Consider the following 25,616-nt stretch of genomic DNA (forward strand, 5'->3'; position numbering starts at 1 on the left):
CCATGACAATCACTTTGTTGCGATAGGAACAAATACACCGTGATGAAGACTAGAGAACTTGGGGAAAGTCAATGGAGATGTTTGACGACGATCCATATTAATATTGAAGTGATGTACGTCCTAAGTCATATGAAGGGAGATAAGTGTTGTGATCAGATGCAGTGCCCTCCATAATGTTTGGGACAAAGACCCACCATTTATTTATTTGCCTCTGTACTCCACAATTTGAGATTTGTAATAGAAAAAAAAAATCACATGTGGTTAAAGTGCACATTGTCACATTTTATTAAAGGCCATATTTATACATTTTGGTTTCACCATGTATAAATTACAGTTGTGTTCATACATAGTCTTCCCCCCCACCCACCCACACCGCACACTTCAGGGCACCGTAATGTTTGGGACACATGGCTTCAGAGGCGTTTGTAATTGCTCAGGTGTGTTTAATGCAGGTCTCAGCACCTAGAGTTTCCTCCAGTCTTTCCATCACCTTGGAAAGTTTTATTGCTGTGTATCAACATGAAAACCAAAGTTGTGCCAATGAAAGTCCAAGAAGCCATTATGAGACTGAGAAACAGAGTTGACCTTAGGCTTACCAAAATCAATTGTTTTGAACATCATTAAGAAGAGAGCACTGGTGAGCTTACTAATCGCAAAGGGACTGGCAGGCCAAGGCAGACCTCCACAGCCGATGTCACAAGAATTCTCTCTATAATGGCCAGGTTACAGTTTACCAAGAAGTACTTAAAGGAGCAACCACAGTTCTGGAAAAATGTATAAACATTGCTGTAACTACATGGTGAAACCAAAATGTATACAAATGGCCTTTATTAAAATCTGGCAATATGCACTTTAACCACGTGATTTTTTTCTATTACAATCTCAAATTGCGGAGTACAGAGGCAAATAAATAAATCATGGGCCTTTGTCCCAAACATTATGGAGGGCACTGTATATCCAAGTACACTGGGAAGCAAGAGAAGAAATTGCAGGAGCCCTGGCTGAGATACATGAATTATCATTAGACATGTATGAGGTGCCGGAAGGCTGTAAGGTGGCTAATGTTGTGTCTCTATTTAAGAAAGGTATCAAAGAAGTGGTGGACACTGCCCAATTCATCACAGGTACCGATCTCCCCATCACTGAAGGGATCTATAGGAGGTACTATTTCAAAAATGCAGTTAGCATCATCAATGATCCTCTCCACCCTGGCCATGATCACATTTCACTCCTGGTAACAGCATGGAGTCTGAAAACTGATCTCCAAGTTCAGGAACAACATCTTCTCAACAACCAACACTACAAACACCAAATTAACTGGGTTGCACTTCAGTATTTGTTTTGTACTAAAACTGTTAAAAAATATTTTGAATTTTCTTTTGTTGAATGTGTTATCTATGAGTACTGTGTTTATAGACCTGTTAAGCTGGTGTAAGTAGGAATTTCATTGTTCGGTTTATGGTACATCGGACAATTAGAACTCGTGACTCTTGAATGATGAAGAAACAATTGATGGTATCCAGGGAAAATAGAAATAATCTGGAAACCTAGAACTCATTCTTTAGTGCAGACCTATTCTTTAGTGCAGACAATGTTATTCAAAGTTATAAGGATAGTGGATACTTTGAATTATATACATTTATTAAAAATAATCAAAATATTTGCCCAACTATGCCAAAGAACTGATAATAAGATGGCTAAAAAAAAGTTTTAGAAGTGCTCACTTCAATCTTTGCAGCCAAAAAGCATAATGAAGCCTTAGGCAATAATTAGAATAATTAAGACCAATAAATTAGAAGCAACTGAGATGTAATTGTTTGCACTCTTTTAATATATTGCGTGTCTTCACACTTATCAAGTGTATACAAGCAAAGACATACATTCTAATATAACAGTAAGATAAACTAGTTAAAAGGTTGGTTAAATGATCTACCAAGAAGGAATATTAACCTGTTTAATAATGCTTTTATAAACCTTTATATGTTACATGTGTTTTTAATCAATTTCACTCATTGTATTCAAATAAACAATTCTTGAAGATTAGGATTAGAAAGGATTACTATTAATGAATCATTTGAATACGTAACTACTCAAAGATAAGAATATCATACTAAAAATATGCAGCGTTTTCACATTTTTAGAATGTTATAAACTATAGAAAATCAACTGGTCAATGAATACTCAGAAAACAGAAAAATTGGCTTATTGATGCAACAGCTATAGTCCAGGTATGCAGTGTTATTCAGGAAAAGAACAGAAAAGGGGGCCAGATTGAGAATGGACAAACTCCTAGAGATATGATTTATTTTGACTTCAGAACAGGAGCCGCTCCATCAACCAAATATAAACTCACTTCTGAATATAACAGTTTGGTTCAGTCTGGATCTTCTTCTGCTTTCTGATGTTCTTCCAGATACTTTTCTATGAATCCTAGCATGGCAGTTACATAATTTAAATCCAAGTGATTGTGTATGTCTGGATTAAAGAGCTCGAATCAGGAACAGTAACTGTGTAACTGCCAGTTTACTGTAAAACTTAATTGGGTCTGACATTTGTGACTCCAGACGTGCCAAAGTAGTTGTCTTCCATTTGTTTACTCACTTATGCAGCAACTAGGGATGGGCATTACATCCTATCATTGAAACCATATAGATGGACACACAAGTGTGCATCTAATCAGCAGCTTGCATTGTATTTGCCTGACTTACTGCATGTTTAACATTTACATTTTTGATTCCAAACATGTGTATACTTTCTCTCTATGTAAGGAGATCCCCAAAAAGATTTTTTTGTGTTGGTGAAATTGCATTCATGCCAAATAGTGTAAATGATCACCTCCCCTTCATCCTCTCCCTCACCCCAAAATGTGCTTGAGAGTTGACAATGTATCTTAGACACGAAATAGCAATGTCTTTTCATTAGTTAATCAAAATGATTTTAAAACATCAAAATGTTTAAGAAGGAACTGCAGATGCTGGAAAATAGAAGGTAGACAAAAATGCTGGAGAACCTCAGCGGGTGAGCAGCATCTATAGAGCGAAGGAAATAGGCGATGTTTCGGGTCGAGATACTTCTTCAGACTGATGTGGGGGTAGGGGGGGGGAGAAGAAATGAGGAGGCGGAGACAGTGGGAGAGTTGGGAAGGGGAGGGGGAATGCAGGGACTACAAAAATCAAAAGCTATGATTTCAACATAATAATTCTGAAAAATAATCAGAACGTTTCAGAAATTTGAATTCCATTATAAAAATCACATGTTTTATATCCCAAATAATTCAGTTATTTAAATGTAATTAAATATTCTGGATAAGCTTGAATGTCATTGAAAATAATAAACATGGAAGGGTTATTTACATTTTCCACAACACTGTCATACAAGTCTGTTGGATTACTTGAATTCTTTGAAGGGGGTGTAAGCATTCCACTTTGCCCAAGACAGAAGACACCAGTGAGTACTCGAGCACGATACATGTACTTCATTCCATTGGCATCAGGCTTTGAATATGTGCCGTTAGCAGAATACATTGCATTTACAGCAAAATAGGTGCCATTCCCATAAACTGTGGCTGCAAAATAAATAAAATGGCTTAATTATGAAATGTTCCTTCATTTAGCAAGCAGTAAATATTCACTTTAAGAAAACAAACCAGAAACGTATGTTTTGTATATTTCAATACGAAGCAGTTGTATGTTTTATCCAAAAATGATTTAAAAAATACCAACAAGACGATTTGGAGCAGTACAGTCCATTTTAGTTTGCTGTGATGATCAAGGGGGCAGTGTGTATTATGGCTCTTCACTGAGCAGGTGCATCAATCTCCTATTTTAATGTCTGCTGAATAAAGTGTAGGCATGTACCTTATGGATGAATAAATGCATGTTTTATTTTATTCATACAATTTTTCCCTACCAGCATATTTACAGCTTCAGTAGTGCAGGCAGCTTATGAAAATTATCTACAGTTTATCCAGTATTATGTTTATCCAGTATTTATTTTAGTTATTTTCGAAGTGCCTTGCTGATGAAAATAGCCATGTGATAAAACTAAGGGATAAGCATATATTTGTAATTAAATCTAAAAATCCAAAGTATGGTTATTTGGTCAGTCCGCCTAAACCTTCCTGATCTCCTGGTTACTAAACATTTAACTCCCCCTCCCATTCCCACACTGACCTTTCTGTCCTGGGCCTCCTCCATAGCGCAGATTGGAGGAACAGCACCTGATATTTGCTTGGGCAGCTTACACCCCAGCAGTATGAATATTGACTTCTCGAAATGCAAGTAACCCTTGCTTTCTCTCGCTCCATCCCTCCCCTTCCCAGTCCTCCGACCAGTCTGACTTTCCCGATTATATTTTATCTCTGCATTGTTGTCACCTTCTCCTAGCTAACAATGATCTATTCTACTGTCCTTGTCCCTGATCTCTTTTGACGTCTCGTTTTCACCCATTACCCTTCCTTTTCTATGTGTCTCCCTCCTCCCTGACTTGCAATCTGAAGGGTTTCGACCCGAAACATTACCCATTCCTTCTATCCAGAGATGCTGCCTGTCCAGCATTTTGTGTCTATGGTTATTTACCTCTTGATTGGTAATTTCCTAATATTCTGCATACGCTCCATTTCGATTTTGCAATTTCCAGATTTCTCTACAGATTAAAAACATTGCATTACATACCATTCCTTCCTGCGTAGCTCCGGTTGAACCCAAGACGGCTGACTGACTCTAGTGTGTCCGACGCTGTTCCATGGAATAAGTTCCTTTCATTGTTAGTTCCAGCAGGATTTTTATCTTCAAACAATTGTTTTTTAATCATATAATTCTTCCAAAGACATGGGGTTTGTATTCTTTCAATCTGTTAGAATAACTTCTGTGGTCAATCATGTTTTTAGTTCAACAAAAATATTTCCAAACAAAATTAGCTTCTATTACAAAGCATATCACTTTATGATGCTGATTTCCATCACCTGGATCTTTCTGTAAACTTCCCAATTCTGCATAATTGTTTATTTAAAAAAAAACTTCAATCTACAATATATACTAGACCAAGTGCAGACCCGTTGGGTCTGTTCCCCCAACGTGCGGTTGTGGGGGGGGGGGGGGGGGCGGCATGCAGCGTCACACACTAACTATACCCCCCCCCCCCCCCCGCACTCACGCTAATTACCCCACTTGATATTATATTTATATTATTAATTTGCTCCTTTTACCCCATAACCACCCTATCTACTGACGCAAAGCCCCCAACTTGCAGTCACATCTAGAGGGGGGGGGGGGGGGTTAGAGAGTGAGGGCAGAGAGAGAAGGGTCAGAGACACAGAGAGAGGGATAGGGGGGTGGAGAGGAGAAGAGGGAGGGGGTGGAAAAGGTGGGGGAGGAGAGGGGGGGGTGAGGTGGGGAACAGGGAGGGGTGGAGGGTAGGGGGGGTGGAGGGGAGGAGGGGGAGAGGAGAGAGGGGGAGAGGAGAGGAGAGGGGGAGAGGAGAGAGGAGAGAGGGGAGAGGAGAGAGGAGGAGGGGGGGGGAGGAGGAGGTGGGGGGGGGGAGGAGGAGGTGGGGGGGGAGGAGGAGGTGGGGGGGGAGGAGGAGGCGGGGGGGGAGGAGGGGGCGGGGGGGGGGGGGAGGAGGGGAGGAGGGAGAGGAGAGGGGGGGAGGGAGAGACAGGGTGGGGAAGGGAGAGACAGGGGGGGAGGGAGAGACGGGGGAGAGAGAGAGAGAGAGAGAAAGGGAGACAAGGGGGGGGGGGGGGGAGAGAGAGAGAAAGAGGGATAGGGAGAAAGGGAGAGGGATAGGGAGAGAGAGAGGTGTGGAGAGAGAGGGTGCCATTTTACCCAAACCCCCGAAACAACCATTTGCAGGCAGTGCTTTTTTCCCCAAACTAACCATATTTTCATTTTCAAACCACATTATGGGTACTCACAGCTGTGGAGACATTTGTTCAATGTTATTCAGAGCTCTGATTGAGGCACACCACTTGCAGAGACTGATTGAGGCACACCACTTGCAGAGACTGATTGAGGCACACCACTTGCAGAGACTGATTGAGGCACCCCACTTCCTGGTTTTATAGTCCCTCCCCCCCCCTCTCCAGCAGGGGCAGCAGAGAGAATGGGGAATTTTGTAAAAACATTAATATCTGTCATATTTCATCGACGGGAAAAATCCTCGGCACACATGCGGCGGAGGGGGGCTCTTAGCGAGGTGGCCAAAAATGACGGCCGTAGGTGGCGGCGTTCTCTCGGAAATCGCAGCACAGATCGCCAAAACCGGTCAAGAACAGAGTTTTAGTAATATAGATATCTATTATATATCACCCTGAGCACAGGCACACCACAGGGCTGTGTACTGAGCCCCATGCTCTACTCCCTCTTCACACACGACTGTGTTCCTGCATTCGACACCAACACCATCGTCAAGTTTGCAGACGACACAACAGTGATTGGGCTGATCACCAACGGTGATGAAACAAAATACAGAGCAGAGGTGCAGAACTTGGCGGACTGGTGCACACGTAACAACTTGTCACTAAACACCTCCAAGACCAAGGAGCTGATTATTGACTTCAGGTCACATAATGGAGAATACGCCCCAATCTCCATCTACAGGGACAGTGTGGAGAGAGTGTCCAGCTTCAAGTTTCTGGGCACTCACATTTCAGAGGACCTCACATGGTCCACCAACATTGCTGCGCTGGTCAAGAAGGCACAGCAACGACTGTTCTTCCTGAGAACATTAAAAAAGACTGGTCTGCCCCAACAGCTGCTGACAACCTTCTACCGTTGCACCACAGAGAGCATATTAACGTATGGCATCTCTGTGTGGTATCTCAGCTGCACGGAGGCGGAGAGGAGAGCTCTTCAGTGCGTCGTCCACAGAGCGCAGAAGCTTATTGACGATGCCTCACACCCTTGTAATGGACTGTTCGAACTACTTCCCTCCGGCAGACGTTGCAAGGACTTCTACGCCCGAACCTCCAGACTCAGGAACAGCTTCATTCCCAGAGCTATAGCGGCTCTGAACCGGCCCTGCTGAGTGCCCCCCACCCCCCATGGACTGTCTCCCTCGGATGGTCACGTCGCACAGACACATCTGCACTTTAGTCTGATTTAACTGTTTTGACTATTTTACTGTTGTAATATTATTTTTACAAACCATGTTCTCGGGGTATCTAAATCTAAATTTTATTAGTTATTTAAGTTATGACATCGGACGGATATATATATATAATGTATATAGATCAGAGAGAACTTCAAGAGTAGGCTGTTATTCTGACACCAGACTGCCAGGTCAGCCACCTCCTTCAGGTAGGCCTTCTCATCGTTATCGGGGATCAGGCCCACCACCACTGTGTCATCAGCAAATTTAATGATGGAGTTAGGGCTGAACCTGGCCACGCAGTCATGTGTGGACAGGGAGTACAGCAGGGGGCTGAGGATGCAACCCTGGGGGGGGGCTCCTGTGTTCAGGGTGAGAGGGTTGGAGGTATGTCTACCCATCTTAACCACCTGGGGCCTGGTGGTGAGGAAGTCCAGGACCCAGGGGAGTGTTCAGTCCCAGTTCGAGCAACTTATCAGCAAGTCTGGTGGGGACTACGGTGTTGAAAGCTGAACTGAAATCAATGAGCAGCATCTTCACATAGCCCCCCTTTTAGCTGTCAAGGTGAGAGAGAGTGGTGTGCAAAACCTGGGAGTGCATCATCCGTGGATCTGTTTGGACAGTATGCGAACTGCAGCGGATCCATGGTGCAAGGGAGGAAGGCACAGATGTAGACCTTGATCAGCCTATCGAAGCATTTCATAACCACTGAGGTGAGGGTCGGTAGCCATTCAAGCAGGCTGGAGAGGCATTCTTAGGCACTGGCTATATAATAGTGGCTCTCTTGAAGCAGGTAGGGACCATGGACTTGGCCAGGGAGAGGATGAATATTGTGGTGAACACTGGAGCCAGCTGATTAGCACAAGACTTTAGTACTCGCCCAGATATACCATCTGGGCCTACAGTTTTCCTTGTGTTCACACGTGTCAGAGCCCTCCTCACGTCGTGCTCGGACACTGAGAATGTGTGCACATCTTCAGCGGTGTGCCTCACTCCAGCCTCGCGCGCTGATGATGTTGATGCCCGCCTCAAATCGTGCATAGAAAGAGTTCAGGTCATCAGCTAAGGAGGCGCCGACACTCCCGGTTGAGGAGGGGCTGCTCTGGTAATTTGTTATAGTCCGTACCCCCTGCCATAGGCGTCTGATATCACTCTGCTCCATCTGCGATTCCATCCTGTCCCTGTACCTCCTTTTTGCCTTCTTCACAGTCTATAGGATTCTGCCTTGTAATCATCCATGTTGCCGGATGCCAGGCCGGAGTTGTAAACAGTCGTGCAAGCATTCAAAGCAACGCAAATGAATCTGACAACCCAGGCTTTTTGGTTAAGAAAGAAGCTAACCCTTACCGTGGGGACAATGTTGTCGGCTAGTGTTCCTATGAAGTCAGTGACAGCTTCCGCAAACTCACTGACGTGTCTGGAACTTGATTGGAACATATTCCAGTCGATACCACTCAGTGTATCCTCTAGCATGGCCTCTGAATGGTCACACCATCGCTTTACATCCCTCGTCACTGCTGCTTCCTGTACTATCCTTTGTTTATACTCTGGTAGCAGGAAAATGGCGGCATGGTCAGATTTTCCAAAAGGAAGGAGAGAAAGGGCCTTGTATCCCTTCCTGAATGGTGTGTAACAGGGTATACTGTAGTAATAGTGGTAACAGTGTGCATCTTGTTCAGCAGCTGGAAAAATATCGCCACTCTCGGCACCATCATAACAATAAAGATTTAATGTTGTACCATTGGAATAAATGACTATCTGAAACAGTTGAATTATGTGGTTATCCTTTGCCAATTCTTGCTGTTCCTCAGATGTATGTAAAGGTTTGTTGGCACAATGTAGATGGCCAAATCAGAGAACTTACAGTGGGAGTAGGCTGGAGAACTGGAATCTTTGATCACCCTTATAGATTGTATGGAGATGTTCTGCAAAGCAGTCACCTAATCTTGTTTGAAGAAGGGTCTTGACCCAAAACGTCACCCATGCCTTCTGTCCAGAGATGCTGCCTGCCCCGCTGAGTTACTCCAGCATTTCTCCAATATAGACACCACATGGTGAGCACAGAATGCAGTATATCAAATTATGAGTGTTACATCTAAATTGCCGAAGATGACTATGGAAGGAGAGTTGATAATGGTGGATTAGGGTGTCCAGAACCTGATAGGTCTTTACCTCCCTTCCGTTTCTGCATTCAGAAGGGGGCGTTAACCCTTTGATTCACAGATATCTCCACCAACACCACTTCCAATCCTCGTGTCATAATAGGGCAGGCATGATAAGTAGGACACCAACTGCAGTAATCACAGATGTTAAGCTGAAGCATAGGTAAAAATATTAAAATGCTTAGAGTATAATTCTGGTGATTGACAGACAGTTCTTGGAATGTTTCTGGATTTTTCAGAAATTGATATTTAAAATCACACAAGCCTGTATTTAATATGTATTGACATATCAGTGTAAATATATTTATTTGTGCGGCCTCGTTTCTATTTTCTTAAAAGTTAGTAAATTTATATCAGCCAGTTAGTTGCTGAGAGAGGTGCCATATTTAGGTAGTGGGTTCTTATTGCTTTATGATATTTTTATGTAACTATCTTGTTGTATTGTTTACATCATGCTTGCCTTTCCGATAAAAAAGGCTATCTATATTCACTTAATTATTTTAGTCACATTGAGCTTATATACATCTCAACAAGAAGAATCTGTAATCTAAGGAAACAATACAACCCAAAGAATGCCCCAATGTATTGCATTTAAAGCGTATGTAGACAAAAATGCTGGAGAAACTCAGCGGGTGAGGCAGCATCTATGGCAAAGGAATAGGTGACGTTTCGGGTTGACACCCTTCTTCAGACTGATGTGGAGGTGGGGGGGGGGGGGGGGGGGGGGGGGGGTGGCGGAAGAAGAAAGGAAGCGGAGACAGTAGGCTCTGAGGCTGTGGGAGAGCTGGGAAGGGGAGGGGAAGGAGGGAGAAAACAAGGACTACCTGAATTTGGAGAAGTCGAAAGCATAGCCACTGTTCCAATGTAAAATCAGTTTGATCTAGGCATCTCTGTAACCAGAGCTTATGAACCACTCCAACAAATTGTTTTGCGCAAGGACATTAATGACCGTTCCAATAGCTGATTATCTGCATTAAATATATTAGTTACATTCATCTGAATCCCTCCATGAAAGGTTACTAGGCTATGAAAAATGTAGTAAGATTGACTAGTACCTTTACAATCTGAAACGTATTGGCTGATGCTTTGAAAGATTGCTCTACATTCTGATATTCTTGGGATTCCTGGTGCAGCTGCACAGATGTATACTGCATGTTTTTCATACCATCCCAATGATCTGGAAGAGCATCAGTTAGCAATCCTGCAGATATATCAAATGAATCATAATTATATATGTTTACATTAATCAAATGTAGCTTTAGCTCATCAATAATAAGCATATTAGACAAAGGATAACCCCACTTTAATCATCTGATGCTATCATCAAGTGCTGCCAGATTATTTAACAGCAAGACATGCAAGATAGAACATTGAACAATACAGCACTGGAACAGGCCCACTGCAGGGCTCAGAATTAATGGTTGCCCAGTTGCCAATGGCCACCTAAAGTCCCGCCGGGCAACCTAAAAGACATGTCATTTTGCATGTGCACTGCCACGGCAACTGGTCGGCGCCAGACACTTTCTCCCTCCCTTTGCATTGTGGGAGATCTGGCCACCATTGCTGTCAGCTCGCCGCGACCGCTGAAACCCAACGCAGAATCACTCCCTGGAGCTGGAGTAACTCCTGTTTCTTGGATTCCTGGTCCTGCAAAAATATTCCAAATGGAATTTAAACTGGAGGTGGTGGAGGGTGGACTTAAGCTAAAAGGGTTCTTGGGGGGAAAAAAGAGCTACCTTAAATTTAGTTGCATCTGGTTGGGTAACTATGGTAGGGTGAAGACTATTCCATGCTTTAATTGCGCGGGGGAGCAGCCTGGATAGAAGAAATTTGGTGATGTTTTGGGCAGAGACCCTTCTTTAGACTCCCTCTGGTTTTAGTATTTTTAGTTTAATTTAAAGATACAGCGTGGAAACAGGTCCTTTGGCCCACTGAGTCCACACCGATCAGCGATCACCCGTACTCCAGTTCTATCCCACCCGTTAGCGACGTAAGTCAAGAGTGTTTTATTCTCTCACATCCCACTTAGAACAATGAAATCCTTACTTGCAGCAGCACAACAGAATATGTCAACATAGTACTCTGTAAACAATGTTATAAACGAGAAAACAACAGTGTATATTTATATTTGAATATATAACTATATATAAATATATGTGTGTGTGTGTGTGTGTGTGTGTATAATATATATATACCCACACACACAATTTCCCTTCTGGGATTAATAAAGTTCTATCGTATAGTATTGTGTGTAGGAAGGAACTGCAGATGCTGGTTTAAACCGAAGATAGACACAAAAAGCTGGAGTAACTCAACAGGACAGACAGAATCTCCGGACAAAAGGAAAATATGATGTTTTGGGTTGGGTCTGAAAAAGGTTCCTGCACATCTTTGGAATGTGGAAGGAAACAAAAGCACCCGGAGAAAACCCATGTGATCAAAGGGAAAAGGAGCAAACTTACAGACAGCACCCATATTCAGGATCAATTCCGGGTCTCTGACACTTTTAGGCAGCAACTTTATGGCCTAATACTGCCCCATAGTCTTGAACTGAATTAACACATACAGTAGCTGTAAAGGGGGACATAGCGTGACTTAAGAGATTTATGACTGAAAATGGATAGTTTATTTTTTTTTTTAGTAATCAAAGTTAGCAATGTGTAATTTTTTTTGTGTTGGAAAACAAAATATAGTGGCACGGCTGGTAGACTTGCTGCCTCACACGCCAGATATCTGTGTTCCATCCTGTCCTCGGGCACTGTCTGTGTTGAATTTGCACATTCTCCCTGCAAGCATGTAGGTTTCCTCCCACATCCCAAAGACGCATTGGCTTTGTAGGTTAACGTCTCTGTAAAATTGCCCATAATGTGTAGGGAGTCGGGGGGGGGGGGGGGGGGGGGGGGGGGGGGGGGCGGGAAAAAGAAAGGAAGACGTGGAGACAGTAGGATGTGGGAGAGCTGGGAATGTGAGGGGTAGGAGGGAGAAAGCAAGGACTACCTGAAATTTGAGAAGCCAATGTACATACCGCTGGGGTGTAAACTACCCAAGTGAAATACGAGGTGCTGTTCTTCCAATTTGCGGTGGGCCTCACTCTGGCCATGGAGGAGGCCCAGGACAGAAAGGTCGGATTCAGATTGGTGAATATGTTTAGTTTGTGACTTTATTTGAAGCAGAAATAATATGTGAATGCTTCATTGAGCATAATTCCGACTGGTAACTACGCACTTCTTCCGAGCACAATATCGCACGCGTCACGCAAGCCGTCTTAAATAACCACCTAAACTGTCATTTGGCAACTTAAAAAGCTGCCTAGGTTGCCCAGCTGGAAAGAGAAAAAAAATTAAGTGAGAGCCCTGCACTGGCCCACTACGTCTGTTTAATGCAATGCCAAATTAAACTAATTCCTTCTACCTGCACGTGATCCATATGTCCACTTGGTCTAGTGTCTATCTAAAAGCCTCTCAAACGTCACGATTATATCTGCTTCCACCACCACCTCTGGCAGCGCATTTCAGGCACCTACAAGTCTTTGTATAAAGCAAATGCCCTGCACATCTCCTTTAATGTTTCTTCCTCTCACCTTAAAGCTATGCACTCTAGTATTTGACATTTCCACCTGGAAAAAATATATATTTTCAGGGAGTAATGGACTTGGACCCAAGATCTATCTCCACATGAATGTTGTAAGGGTCCTTAACTGTACAGGTACCTTGCGTTTCATGCGGGGTTATGTGCTTGAAAAACTGTGTGTATTTCAAAAATGTGTAAATTAAACATATACATGACCACGCTGACAGCGTGAAATTTGAGCATATTATTCCCAAAATACCAGCGTGTAAATCAAGCTTTAATATTAAAGGAACAAGCACATTATATTAACAAACAACATAAAACGTGAGGTGCCTGTACTCTTCCCCCTTGCATTTGTTAGAATCTGTGGAAAAAGGAATAGTTTGAAGATGTACACTCATGTGCACTGCACTCATACTTTGCAATGTTGTCTGCTATGCACAAAATGAAGTTTATGTGACTACAACGCAGAGCACTTACTTAAGAGTCCAGAGGAGTGACTCAACACTTCTTTGTTGTCTCCCACTTTAATTCTCCAGCCCACTCCCACTGTATCTTAAAACTCTTTGGTCTCATGCTCTGTTCAAATATGACCCAACATAAGCTTGACTATGCATCCTATCATTCATTTGTGCAGCCTTGTGTATTCGATATCAAATTCTATCATTTTGGGTATATTACTTTCTGACTGTGTCGGAACTGATCTGTTCTGCTGGAAGTCATTCATTATGATATTAGGCCAGTTTATCCTCTCCTTTAGTACATCTTGGGTATAGGTTTTAGGTTTATTATTGTCACGTGTACCAAGGTACAGTGAAAAGCTTTATTTTGTATGCTATTCATTCAGATCAGATAATACCATAATACAGGCAAGTCAAACTAAATTACAATGGGTAGAGCATGATACAGTGTGCAGAATATAGTTGCACATCATTGTAGCACACAAGTTCTATAGACAAAGTCCAATGTCCGCAATGTTTGTTTTAGTTTAGTTTAGAGATACAGCATAGAAACCAGCCCTTTGGCCCATTGAGTCCACGCCGACCAGCGAACCCTACACACTAACACTTTCCTACACGCTGGGGATAATTTACAATTATACCAAGCCAATTAGCCTACGGCCCTATACGTCTTCGGAATGTGGGAGGAAACCGGAGAAAACCCATGCAGGTTACGGGGAGAACATACAAATTCTCTACAGACAGCATCAGTAGTCAGGACTTTGGTGCTGTAAGGCAGCAATTCTACCACTGTGCTACCATACTGTGCCAATGGGGTAGAAGTAAACTGGACAGTACCCTAGTTAATGAAAGGACCGTCCAGAATGTAAATGAGCATTTCACAGTTTTTTCACACTCCTTTATCTATCATACCCAAGAGCTTTATTTTTGTGTTTTTCTCTCTAATGGGCCTGTCCCACTTAGGCGATTTTTCAGCAGACTGCCGGCAACTGTCAAGCGGGGGGAATGCCGTCTAAAATTCACACGGTGCAAAGCCAAGGTGATACAGACACACACCGCGATGAACAGGAAGGTTAAGACGGCTAGCACAGTGTACGGTAAGTCCTTTAAAAGAGGGGGTAGGGGAGGGGGAGAAGGGGGAAGGAGGAGTGGAGACATTTAAAAAAAGCCAGATAACTTTTAATAAGCCAGAGATACACAGCTATGAAGTTCAGCGGGCATTCAACATTACCGGTCGGTTATCCTTGGTTCTGAAAACTCGTGCTTACATTTTCTTTCCCCAATGAGCCAATGACCGGTCAGCAAAGGCGATTAACTAAAACTACCTATGACTACCTATAACTACATGGTGACCCCACTACAACTGCACCTACGACTACAGGATTATCGATTTTCTCCATGGCGATCAATTTTTGGTCGCAGAAAATATTTCAACATGTTGCCACGACTAGTTCCCAGAATGCGGGAACTACTCGCGACCATGAAGGAGACTCACCAGAGACCAACAGCGAACATGTGGCGACCACATCTTCTTTGCAAATTAAAACTAACTTGTTTTCACTCTTTCCCTGTTCTGATAAAGGGTTGCCAAACTGAAACACTATTTCTTTTCCCAGACATGCAGCCCAACCTAATGTGTGACTACAGCATTATCGGTTTTAATTTCAGATTTCTAGAATTTGAAGCCTGGTGTTTATTTACAGAGGGAGATATAGATGGGATTGTTGAGTGGGCCAAAAGTTGCCAGTGTGTAATGTGGGAAAATATGAAGTTGTTCATCTTTGAAGGAAGGGCAAAAGAACCATTATTTATATAGAGAAAGTTGCAGATTAAAGGTGTAAGATATGCTCCCTTCATTGGTCAGAACATTGGTAGGAAATCACATTGCAGGTTAGTTTCAGTTTAGTTTATTGTCATGTGTACCCGAGGTACAGTGAAAAGCTTTTGTTGCAAGCTAACCATTCAGCAGAAAGACAATCTATACTATTACTAAAACTCTCATCTTGACCACTTCTGGTTTGCGTTTTTTTTTAAATATGCGCAAAAACGGTAACCTATATCGCTTGGATTTTTTCGCCACCTAACTCACCGTTCTCCTCTTCTCCAAGCGTACCAAGCTTTGTTCCGATCGGTGAAATATTAGAAAAGTTATGAAGGTTTAAAAAATCATGAGATCAGCAAATTGGTCTTCTCGCCTATCTGTCTTCTCGCCTATCTGTCACCATGAAGGTAACACCCCTTCCGGCAACCACGGAGAATAAAACCCTAGAGGTGGGGCTGAGTCTGTGAGCAATTTGCGGGCAGAGAGCAGCGTGAGCCGGGAGCCATTAAATTAAACCGGAAGCCTCTGAGTGAAGTCGGTGTGGGACCAGGAGCACCCTGCGACCACTCCCCCCCCCCCCACGTGTTCGTGGGCTGCTGTGTTCGCGGGAGGGGGCTGCTACGTTCGCGGACGGGGGCGGCGACCACCTTGAGGAGCCGGGTGCCGCTGGGGATGGGAGCCACTGTGTGTGATAGGCGCCAGGTCTTGGAGCCAATGAGTCCGGAGCCGGGCCCTGCAGCCGGTGAGTGCGGTCAGAGTCACCCCCCCTCCCCCACACCCTCTCCCCTCCCCCACACCCTCTCCCCTCCCCCACCCCCCCTCCTATACACCCCCACTCCCCCCTCCCATACACCCCACACCCCCTTCCCATACATCCACATATAACCATATAACAATTACAGCACGGAAACAAGCCATCTCGGCCCTACACGTCCGTGCCGAACAATTATTTTCCCCTAGTCCCATCTACCTGCACTCAGACCATAACCCTCCATTCCTTTCCCATCCATATACCTATCCAATTTATTTTTAAATGATAAAATCAAACCTGCCTCCACCACTTCCACTGGAAGCTCATTCCACACAGCTACCACTCTCTGAGTAAAGAAGTTCCCCCTCATGTTACCCCTAAACTTCTGTCCCTTAATTCTGAAGTCATGTCCACTTGTTTGAATCTTCCCTACTCTCAATGGGAAAAGCTTGTCCACGTCAACTCTGTCTATCCCTCTCATCATTTTAAAGACCTCTATCATCCGCCCTTAACCTTCTGCGCTCCAGAGAATAAAGACCTAACTTATTCAACCTTCCTCTGTAACTTAGTTGCTGAAACCCAGGCAACATTCTAGTAAATCTCCTCTGTACTCTCTCTATTTTGTTGACATCCTTCCTATAATTGGGCGACCGAAATTGTACACCAGAATTGGTCTCACCAATGCCTTGTACAATTTTAACATTACATCCCAACTTCTATACTCAATGCTCTGATTTATAAAGGCTAGCATACCAAAAGCTTTCTTTACCACCCTATCTACATGAGATTCCACCTTCAGGGAACTATGCACAATTATTCCTAGATCCCTCTGTTCAACTGCATTCCTCAATTCGCTACCATTTACCATGTACGTCCTATTTTGATTTGTCCTGCCAAGATGTAGCACCTCACACTCATCAGCATTAAACTCCACCTGCCATCTTTCAGCCCATTCTTCCAAATGGCCTAAATCTCTCTGTAGACTTTGGAAATCTACTTCATTATCCACAACACCACCTATCTTAGTATCATCTGCATACTTACTAATCCAATTTACCACACCTTCATCCAGATCATTGATGTACATGACAAACAACAGTGGACCCAACACAGATCCCTGAGGCACCCCACTAGTCACCTGCCTCCCATCTGACAAACAGCCATCCACCATTACTCTCTGGCATCTCCCATTCAGCCACTGTTGAATCCATCTTGCTACTTCTGCATGTATACCCAACAATTGAACCTTCTTAACCAACCTTCAATGAGGAACCTTGTCAAAGGCCTTACTAAAGTCCATATAGACAACATCCACTGCTTTACCCTCATCAATTTTCCTTTTTAAACAATGGACAAACATGCGCAGTACGCCAATCCTCGGGCACTATTCCCGTTTCTAATGACATTTGAAATATTTCTGTCATAGCCCCTGCTATTTCTACACTAACTTCCCTCAATGTCCTAGGGAATATCCTGTCAGGACCTGGAGACTTATCCACTTTTATATTTTTCAAAAGTGTCAGTACTTCTTTTTCTTTGAATCTCATAGTATCCATAGCTACTCTACTTGTTCCCCTTACCTCACATAATTCAATATCCTTCTCCATGGTGAATACCGAAGAAAAGAAATTGTTCAATATCTCCCCCATCTCTTTTGGCTCTGCAGATAGCTGTCCACTCTGTCTCTCTAATGGACCAATTTTATCCCTCGTTATCCTTTTGCTATTAATATAGCTGTAGAAAACCTTTGGATTTACTTTCACCTTACTTGCCAAAGCAACCTCATATCTTCTTTTAGCTTTTCTAATTTCTTTCTTAAGATTCTTTTTACATTCTTTATACTCCTCAAGCACCTCATTCACTCCATGCTGCCTATAATTATTGTAGATCTCTCTCTTTTTCCGAACCGTGTCCAATTTCCCTTGAAAACCATGGCTCTTTCCAATTTTTACTATTTCCTTTCAACCGAACAGGGACATAAAGATTCTGTACTCTTAAAATTTCCCCTTTAAAAGGCCTCCATTTCTCTTCTACATCCTTCCCATAAAACAAAATGTCCCAATTCACTCCTTTTAAATCCTTTCGCATCTCATCAAAGTTAGCCTTTCTCCAATCAAAAATCTCAACCCTAGGTCCAGTTCTGACCCTCTCCATAATTATATTGAAACTAATGGTATTGTGATCACTGGACCACCTGACCTGTCTCATTTCCTAACACGAGGTCCAGCACCGCCCCTTCTCTAGTAGGTACCTCTATGTATTGCTGCAAAAAACTATCCTGCACACATTTTACAAACTCAAAACCATCCAGCCCATTTACAGAATGTGTTTCCCAGTCTATGTGTGGAAAATTGAAATCTCCCACAATCACTATCTTGTGCTTATTACTAATATCTGCTATCTCCCCATTTGGCGGTCTATAATACACCCCTATAAGTGTTGCTACACCTTTCCCACTTCTCAGTTCCACCCAAATAGCCTCCCTAGACGAGCCCTCCAATCTATCCTGCCAAAGCACTGCTGTAATATCTTCCCTGACAAGCAATGCAACACCTCCATCTCTTGCCCCTCCAATTCTATCACACCTGAAGCAACGAAATCCTGGAATATTTAGTTTCCAATCACAGCCCTCCTGCAACCATGTTTCACTGATCGCCACAACATCATACTTCCAGGTATCAATCCAGGCTCTAAGCTCATCCACCTTTCTTACAATGCTCCTAGCATTAAAATATGCACATTTAAGAAACCCACCGCCTCACATAGCCCCCGTCTTCTTCATCCCCCCCCTCCCCCACACCCTGGGGGGGAGTGTGGAGGGGGGGGGGTGGGACCAGGCCTCCCATGTGACTGGGACTCAACAGGTCCCACTTAGTTCTAGTACTTAAATACAATTGATCCATTTACAGTGTGTAGACGCATCAGGGAATAACGTTTAGTACAACGTAAAGTCAGCAAGGTCCGATCAAGGATGGTCCAACGGTCACTAGAGTACAGTGTGCAGGCAGTTCTGGTTGTCCCATTACAGAAATGATGTGGAAGCTTTGGAGAAGGTGAAGTAGTTTACTGGGCTGCTGCCTGGATTAGAGGGCATGAGCTAAAAGGAGATATTGGACAAAATTTGGATTGTTTTCTCTGGAGGCTGAAGGGACCCGATAGAAGTTTATAAAATGATGAGAGGCACTGAGATGGTACACCTCCAAAATCTTTTTCCCAGGATAGAAATGTCAAATACTAGAGGACATAGGTTTAAAGTGAGAGGAAGAAAGTTTAAAGGAGATGTGCAGGACCAGTTTTTTTTTTTTTAAACAGTCTTAGATACCTGGAACACACTGCTGGGGGTAGTGGTGGAAGCAGATAAAACAGTACCATTTAAGTGGCTTTTGGATAAGAGCATGACTATGCAGGAAATGGATGGGTGTGGATCATATGCAGGTAGAAATAAATAATTGAATCTGACAAGTAGACAAAAATGCTGGAGAATCTCAGCGGGTGAGGCAGCATCTATGGAGCGAAGGAATAGGTGGCGTTTCGGGTCGAGACCCTTCTTCAGATTGGAGAAGGGCCTCGACCCGAAACGTCACCTAATCCTCACCCGCTGGGTTTCTCCAGCATTTTTGTCCACCTTCGATTTCTCCAGCATCTGCAGTTCTTTCTTAAACATTGAATCTGACATGTTCAGGATAGACATGGTGGGCTGAAGGGCCTGTTTCTGTGTTGTAGGTTTATTTTGCATTTTATCATTCAAAAACAATGTTTTGATCTGCTGCATTCAACTATTTTATCGTGGAAAATAATGAATATGAATTGAGAAGATCCACACAAATTATATAAAATGAAAAACTTTACCTTCAGTTTTTAAAACCCTTTTCAAACAAATGGTCTTATATCCTTTGATTGTAGCAGTAAGGGTTTTCAAATCCACAAAGCATGGCTTGCCGTGAAGTTGAATATTAGTTGAAGTCAGATCTCTACCAAATGCTGCTTCCAGCATGAAGTTTGTAGCGCTGGTAAATGGTTTGTATTCAATACCATCTTGGAACTGCCATTCAACCAAATTTTTGACAAGATCTTCGTTTCTTCTTTCAGATTCTTTTTCTCTGAGGCAGTTAATCATCTTCTGAATTTTAGTAAAGGTTGTCAGAACATCCTTTGTGAGACCACAGATTTTGATCTGAGCTCCAGATTGGTCACGTTTTAGATCCAATGTGATATTCAGACTTTTATTAAGATGCTTTAATTCTTCAAATTCTTTTTCGGAAAAGTCAAATAGATAATTACTATCAATGGTTTCTTCAGACTGCTCCCTTGAAACTATATTTTTCATCCAGGATATAGTATTTTCTACACCTTGCTTACTCTTTCCACAGATCTCAAAACGAACAGGCTCTATCTCATCTTTGAATTCAATAGTGTCTTCAATGAAGGATTCTTTATTCTCTTTCGGATGACTTCCAAAAAAATATGTAAATGTATCTAGTAGCAGTAGAAAAAAATATTCATTACCTTCATATAAAGTAACTATATATATGCTCCACTTAATCCCCCTCTCTCCTGTCCCATTTCAATCTGCAAGCTTTACCTTTTACTTGTTTCCCTCTTTAACTTTTGCAACTTTCTTTCAACCATTAGCTTCGGTAGCCAGTTTCACATTCTCACTAATATTTGGGTGAAGATCATTCCCAAATCTGCATTAGTCCCCATTTTATTTCGGTAGTTTCTAGTTTTGGTTCTTCTGCACAAATGAAAAATAATCTCTCTACACCCACAAAACCTTTCATCTTAAAACCTTTTGTGCTTTGCACCCTTCCCCATATTTTTCTTGTGCCACCCTTTTATATTTTCTCTGCATTCTCTTCAGTGTTTTTATATCCATTCCACAGCATTGAGTCAGAGTCATACTGTGTGGAAACAGGCCCATTGACCCAACGAGCCCACACCAACCAGCATGTCCCATCTACACTAGTCCCACTTGCCTGCATTTAGCTCCTATCCTTCTAAACCTGTACTATCCATGTACCTGGCTATTTGCTTCCTAAAAGTTGCGATAATCCCAGCCACAAGTACCTCCTCCGGGATCTTGTTCACCCACCACTCCCAGAATCCTATAAAGTCTTTCCCCCTTCACCTTAAACCTGTCCTCTGGTTCTCGATTCCCCTACTCTGGGCAAGAGACTCTGTGCGTCTACCCAATCTATTGCTCTCTTGAGTTTATACACCTCTAAGATCACTCCTCATCCTCCTGCACTCTAGGGACTAGAGTCCCAGCCTGCTCAACCTCTCCATATAGCTTAGACCATGGAGTCCTGGTAACATCATTGTAAATCTTTTCTGCACCCTTTCCAACTTAACAACATCTTTCCTATAACATGGTGCCCAGAACTGAACACAATACTCTAAATGCAGCCTCACCAATGTCTTGCATAACTGCAACATGAACTCCCAACTATTATACTCAATACTGATGTCCAATGTGCCAAAAGCCTTTTTGACCACTCTATCGACCTTTGACGCTACCTTCAAGGAACAATGTATTTGCACTCCTAGATCCCTCTGCTCTACAACACTTCAGAGCCTTACCATTCAATGTGTAGGTCCTGCCAATGTTAGAGTTTCCAAAATGCATCACTTAACATTTCTCTGTATTAAATTCCATCAACCATTCCTCAGCTCACCAGGCCAACCGACCAAAATCTTGCCGCAATTTCTCATAACCATCTTCACTATCTTCAATACCACCCACAAACTTGCTAATCTTGCAATGTACATTCTCATCCAAACATTGATATAGGTGACAAACAGTAATGGGCCCAGCACCGAATCCATGAGGCACAGGACTAGTCACAGGCCTCCAGTCTGAGAAGCAATCTTCCACCATCACCCTCTGCTCCCTTCCAGGAAACCAATTTTCTATCCATTCAGCTATCTCTCCTTGGATCCCATGCGATCTAACCTTCCAGAGCAGCCACCATGTGGAACCTCGACAAATGCTTAGCTGAAATCCACATCTGGGTGTTTCTGTAAATACAGCACTCAGTAATGAAACTGAAGGTCCAGGTTATTTTCCTGTTTTTTACATAATATTCCCATTGTTTCATATCCTGTATTTTAAGTGGTATAGATCATGGTGTATAGCCAAAATAATGAAATGAAGCAAAAATAAATAAATCATTTAAAAAGAAACATATCAGATATGTCTGTGATTTCTAGCCTTTTTTTGTGACATTTTTCTAGCAAAGATTACATTGATTTTGTAATTAAATAACTTTACAAGCCAAATAAAAATCTAGTTTGCTCACCTATTTTAGTGATGTCTCATTAGCGATGTCTCCTGTTGTCAAAGCTATTTATAGCACTATAAGGGCTTTTTGCACTCGTCGCAATTTTAATTTTAACAACGCAATTATAATGACTATGGCGTGAACTACGGGCCACGTGGTTGGTTAGGTACCGACATTTTGTAAGGGAGCTTCAAAATCAGTAAGTGTACCATATGTCCCATAAATATTATTTTTTTCTCGGTTTTTTTCCTTCCAGTTTTGAAAGTATTAAATTTTGCTCGATTTTGATCACAAATTAGCTCAAAACGATCATAGGTAGGCCCATTTTTAATCCTGTGGTATTTCATTATGATTTAATAACTTTCAAATTTGGCCACCCATGTCACAGGTTGGTACCCTTATTTACGGAAACACCCAAATACGACATCTGCAGCTCTGCCATCAACCTTGTCCATCTAAATGCATTATGTCCTATCCCTCAGAATAATTTCCTGTAACTTTCAGACTACAGATGTTAAGCTCACTGGCCTATAGCTCCCAGCCCTTTCCCTTCAGGCCTTCTTGAATAGAAGCACAACATTTGCCACCCTCCAGTCTTCCAGCACCTCACGTGTATTTAATAACGACTCGTAAATTTCAGACAGGGCTCCCGCTATTTCCTCTCTAGTTTCCAACGGTGTCCTCGGATATATCAGGCCCTGGAGATTTGTCTACCTTCATACGAGTCACGACCTTCAGCACCACTTCAATGATAATACTGAATGCTCTCAAGACACTTCCATTGACTGCCCCAAGTTCCTCAGTCCTCCTGTCTTTCTCCATGGTAAAAGCAGAGGAGAAATACTCATTGAGGAAGTTGCCTATCTCCTGTAGCTCCATGGCTGAGTTGACTGCTAGTACCCAAAATTCTACAGTAATCTTAAGTGTGGTCTGACTATGGTTCAATTTCGGATTAGCATAATATCCCTACTTTCCAATTCCACCTTTGTTGAAATAAACCGTAATGCTTTGTTTGCCTTGTTCATGGTCCGAGGGCATTTTTAATGATTTTTTTCCTCTACTCCAAATAAGTAACCTCTTATTCTTCTTCCTGAAATAGACCACTACAAAATTTGCAAGGATGAAGCCAGAAACACAACCATACACAAATTGATGAACATTTTCCCATAATTTGCCTTTTCTACTAGTTTATAAAATTATCCTTGAATTTGTAAGAGTGCTCCTCAGTGTTGACTATTCAGGAGTCCCACTTCCTGCCTCCGTTTGGCATCATCTTAAAGCTTAAAAATTATGTTTTTGATTCCTATATCTAAATTGTTAAGGTAAATTGGAAGCATCTGTTGTCTTAGGAATGCCACTCACCCAAAATCTCAGCTTTGAACAACTGCCCTTTGCTTTCACTATAGACACAAAATCCTGGAGTAACTCAGATGTTCTCCAGAGATGCTGCCAGACCTTCTGAGTTACTCCAGGATTTTGTGTCTATAGTGAAAGCAAAGGGCAGTTGTTCAAAGCTGAGATTTTGGGTGAGTGGCATTCCTAAGACAACAGATGCTTCCAATTTACCTTAACAATTTAGATATAAGAATCAAAAACATAATTTTTAAGCTTTAAGAAGATATTTTGGGTCAGGGCCCTTCTTCAGACTGAAGGTCATATGACCCACAATATCACCTATTCTTTTTCTCCAGAGAGGCTACCTGACCTGCTGAGTTATTCCAGCATTTTGTATCTATCTTCGTTATAAATCAGTGTCTGCAGTTCATTCCTACATACCTTTACTCTCACTATTTGTTTTCAGTCCTGACACCTGACAACAAACTTTTCCAGTGTTTGCTCCTTGACTCTGCATTTCCAAACTGTAGTCTTTAGAGTATTGAAGAGACACCTTATCAAAAGCGTTTGAAAATCTAAAAAAGTATATTTACTAACTTTCTACTGTCTCGTGCTTTGTTACCTTTTTGGTAAGATTTAAACATCCTTGCTGACTATTCAATACTTTACTTTTTGTTTCTATATTTTTGTCCATTACCTAAACCGAGTTATTTTACCTACATTCAATGGTAAATTGATCGGTTGATTCTTTGCATGTTCTATTCTCTATCTAAAATACAGATACAGTAAACCCTCGTTATAATGGACCATGGAGGGGGGGAATGGTTTCTGTTATAACCAAGTAAAGGATTACCGAATAATTATGTATCATTGTATAAGGACTAGAAATAAAGAACAGCAGATGCTGATAATACAGAAAAGGTCATAAAGTGTTGGAGTAACTCAGCGGGTCAGGCAGCACCTCTGGAGAACATGGATAGGCGATGTTTTGGGTCAAGAGCCTTCTTCAGACTCTGTCTGGAATTGGGCCTGGAATCCAGGTGAGTTGATGGCCCTAGCCTGCTGGCGGACAGGGAAGAAGTGAAGATCTGCTTGGTCATGGCGCAGACTGCAGGCAGCTGGAGTGCAGGTAAGGGTCGGCAGTAGGGGCAGAAGGTGAGGCCCATGAAATGAGTGTAGATCATGTTGCAGTTGTAGAATACGTTGGTGAGATTGCATTTGGAATATTGTGTTCAGTTCTGGGCACCATGTTATAGGAAAGATATTGTCAAGCTTGAAAGGGTTCAAAAACGATTTACGAGGATGGTGCCAGGACTAGAGAATATGAGCTACAGGAAGAGGTTGAGTAGGCTGGGTCTCTATTCCATGGAGCATAAGAGGATGAGGAGCGAGGAGGAATACAAAATCATGAGAGGAATAGATCGGGTTGATGCACAAAAGAGTCTTTGCCCAGAGTAGGGGAATCGAGGACCAGAGGACATAGGTTTAAGGTGAAGGGGAAAAGATTTAATAGGAATCCGAAGGGTAACTTTTTCACACAAAGGGTGGTGAGTGTATGGAACAAGCTGCCAGAGGAGGTAGTTGAGGCTAAGACTATCCCATTATTTAAGAAACAGTGAAGACAGGTACCTGGATAGGACAGGTTTTGAGGGATATGGACGAAGCGCAGGCAAGTGGGACTAATGTAGCGGGACATTGTTGGCCGTTGTGGGCGAGTTGGGCCGAAGGGCCTGTTTCCACACTATCACTCTATGACTCTAAGATGTGTGGTCCGGCGTTGGTGGCAGTAGGTCCAGCCTGGAAGCAGACCAACCTGGCGGTGAAGGTCGATAGGACTGGATTTGTCTGGGTAGGCAGTGCGGGCCAGTGGTGGCCTGGAAGGGGCCAGGGAGACAGTGTGGGCCAGGGGTGTAGTCAGCAGCCTGGCCTGATGGTGAAGGTTGCAAGGATTGATCTGAAAGCGGCTGGGATGGTCTTGCGGGTTGGCGGCATCTTCAGCGGTCCCACCCTCAGAGGGCAGAATGCTGATGCTACTTCTCACAGCGCCACTGCGGGTCTCGGACTCATGGCGATCAGGTGCGCGTCGTGATCAGGTGGTGGGTCTTGACCCAAAACATCACCTATCTATGCTCTCCAGAGATGCTG

The 25,616-nt window shown here is 42.8% G+C and overlaps 1 protein-coding gene across 1 annotated transcript in view; it reads right to left on the reverse strand.

Annotated features, from left to right (window-relative positions):
* Positions 1–1,813: 1,813 nt before the first annotated feature.
* Positions 1,814–25,616, reverse strand: part of parp14 (poly(ADP-ribose) polymerase family member 14) — a 54,528-nt gene continuing 30,725 nt past the window's right edge. The window contains exons 14-17 of the mRNA XM_033024593.1: positions 19,705–20,331; positions 10,307–10,452; positions 4,674–4,851; positions 1,814–3,565 (exon numbers count right to left, since the gene is read on the reverse strand). Of these exons, the coding sequence (XP_032880484.1) occupies positions 3,279–3,565; positions 4,674–4,851; positions 10,307–10,452; positions 19,705–20,331 (1,238 nt within the window). The 3' untranslated portion in view covers positions 1,814–3,278. The remainder of the gene's footprint in view (positions 3,566–4,673; positions 4,852–10,306; positions 10,453–19,704; positions 20,332–25,616) is intronic.

Source organism: Amblyraja radiata, chromosome 7, assembly GCF_010909765.2.
Source record: "Amblyraja radiata isolate CabotCenter1 chromosome 7, sAmbRad1.1.pri, whole genome shotgun sequence".
In the NCBI taxonomy this organism is placed as follows: domain Eukaryota; kingdom Metazoa; phylum Chordata; class Chondrichthyes; order Rajiformes; family Rajidae; genus Amblyraja; species Amblyraja radiata.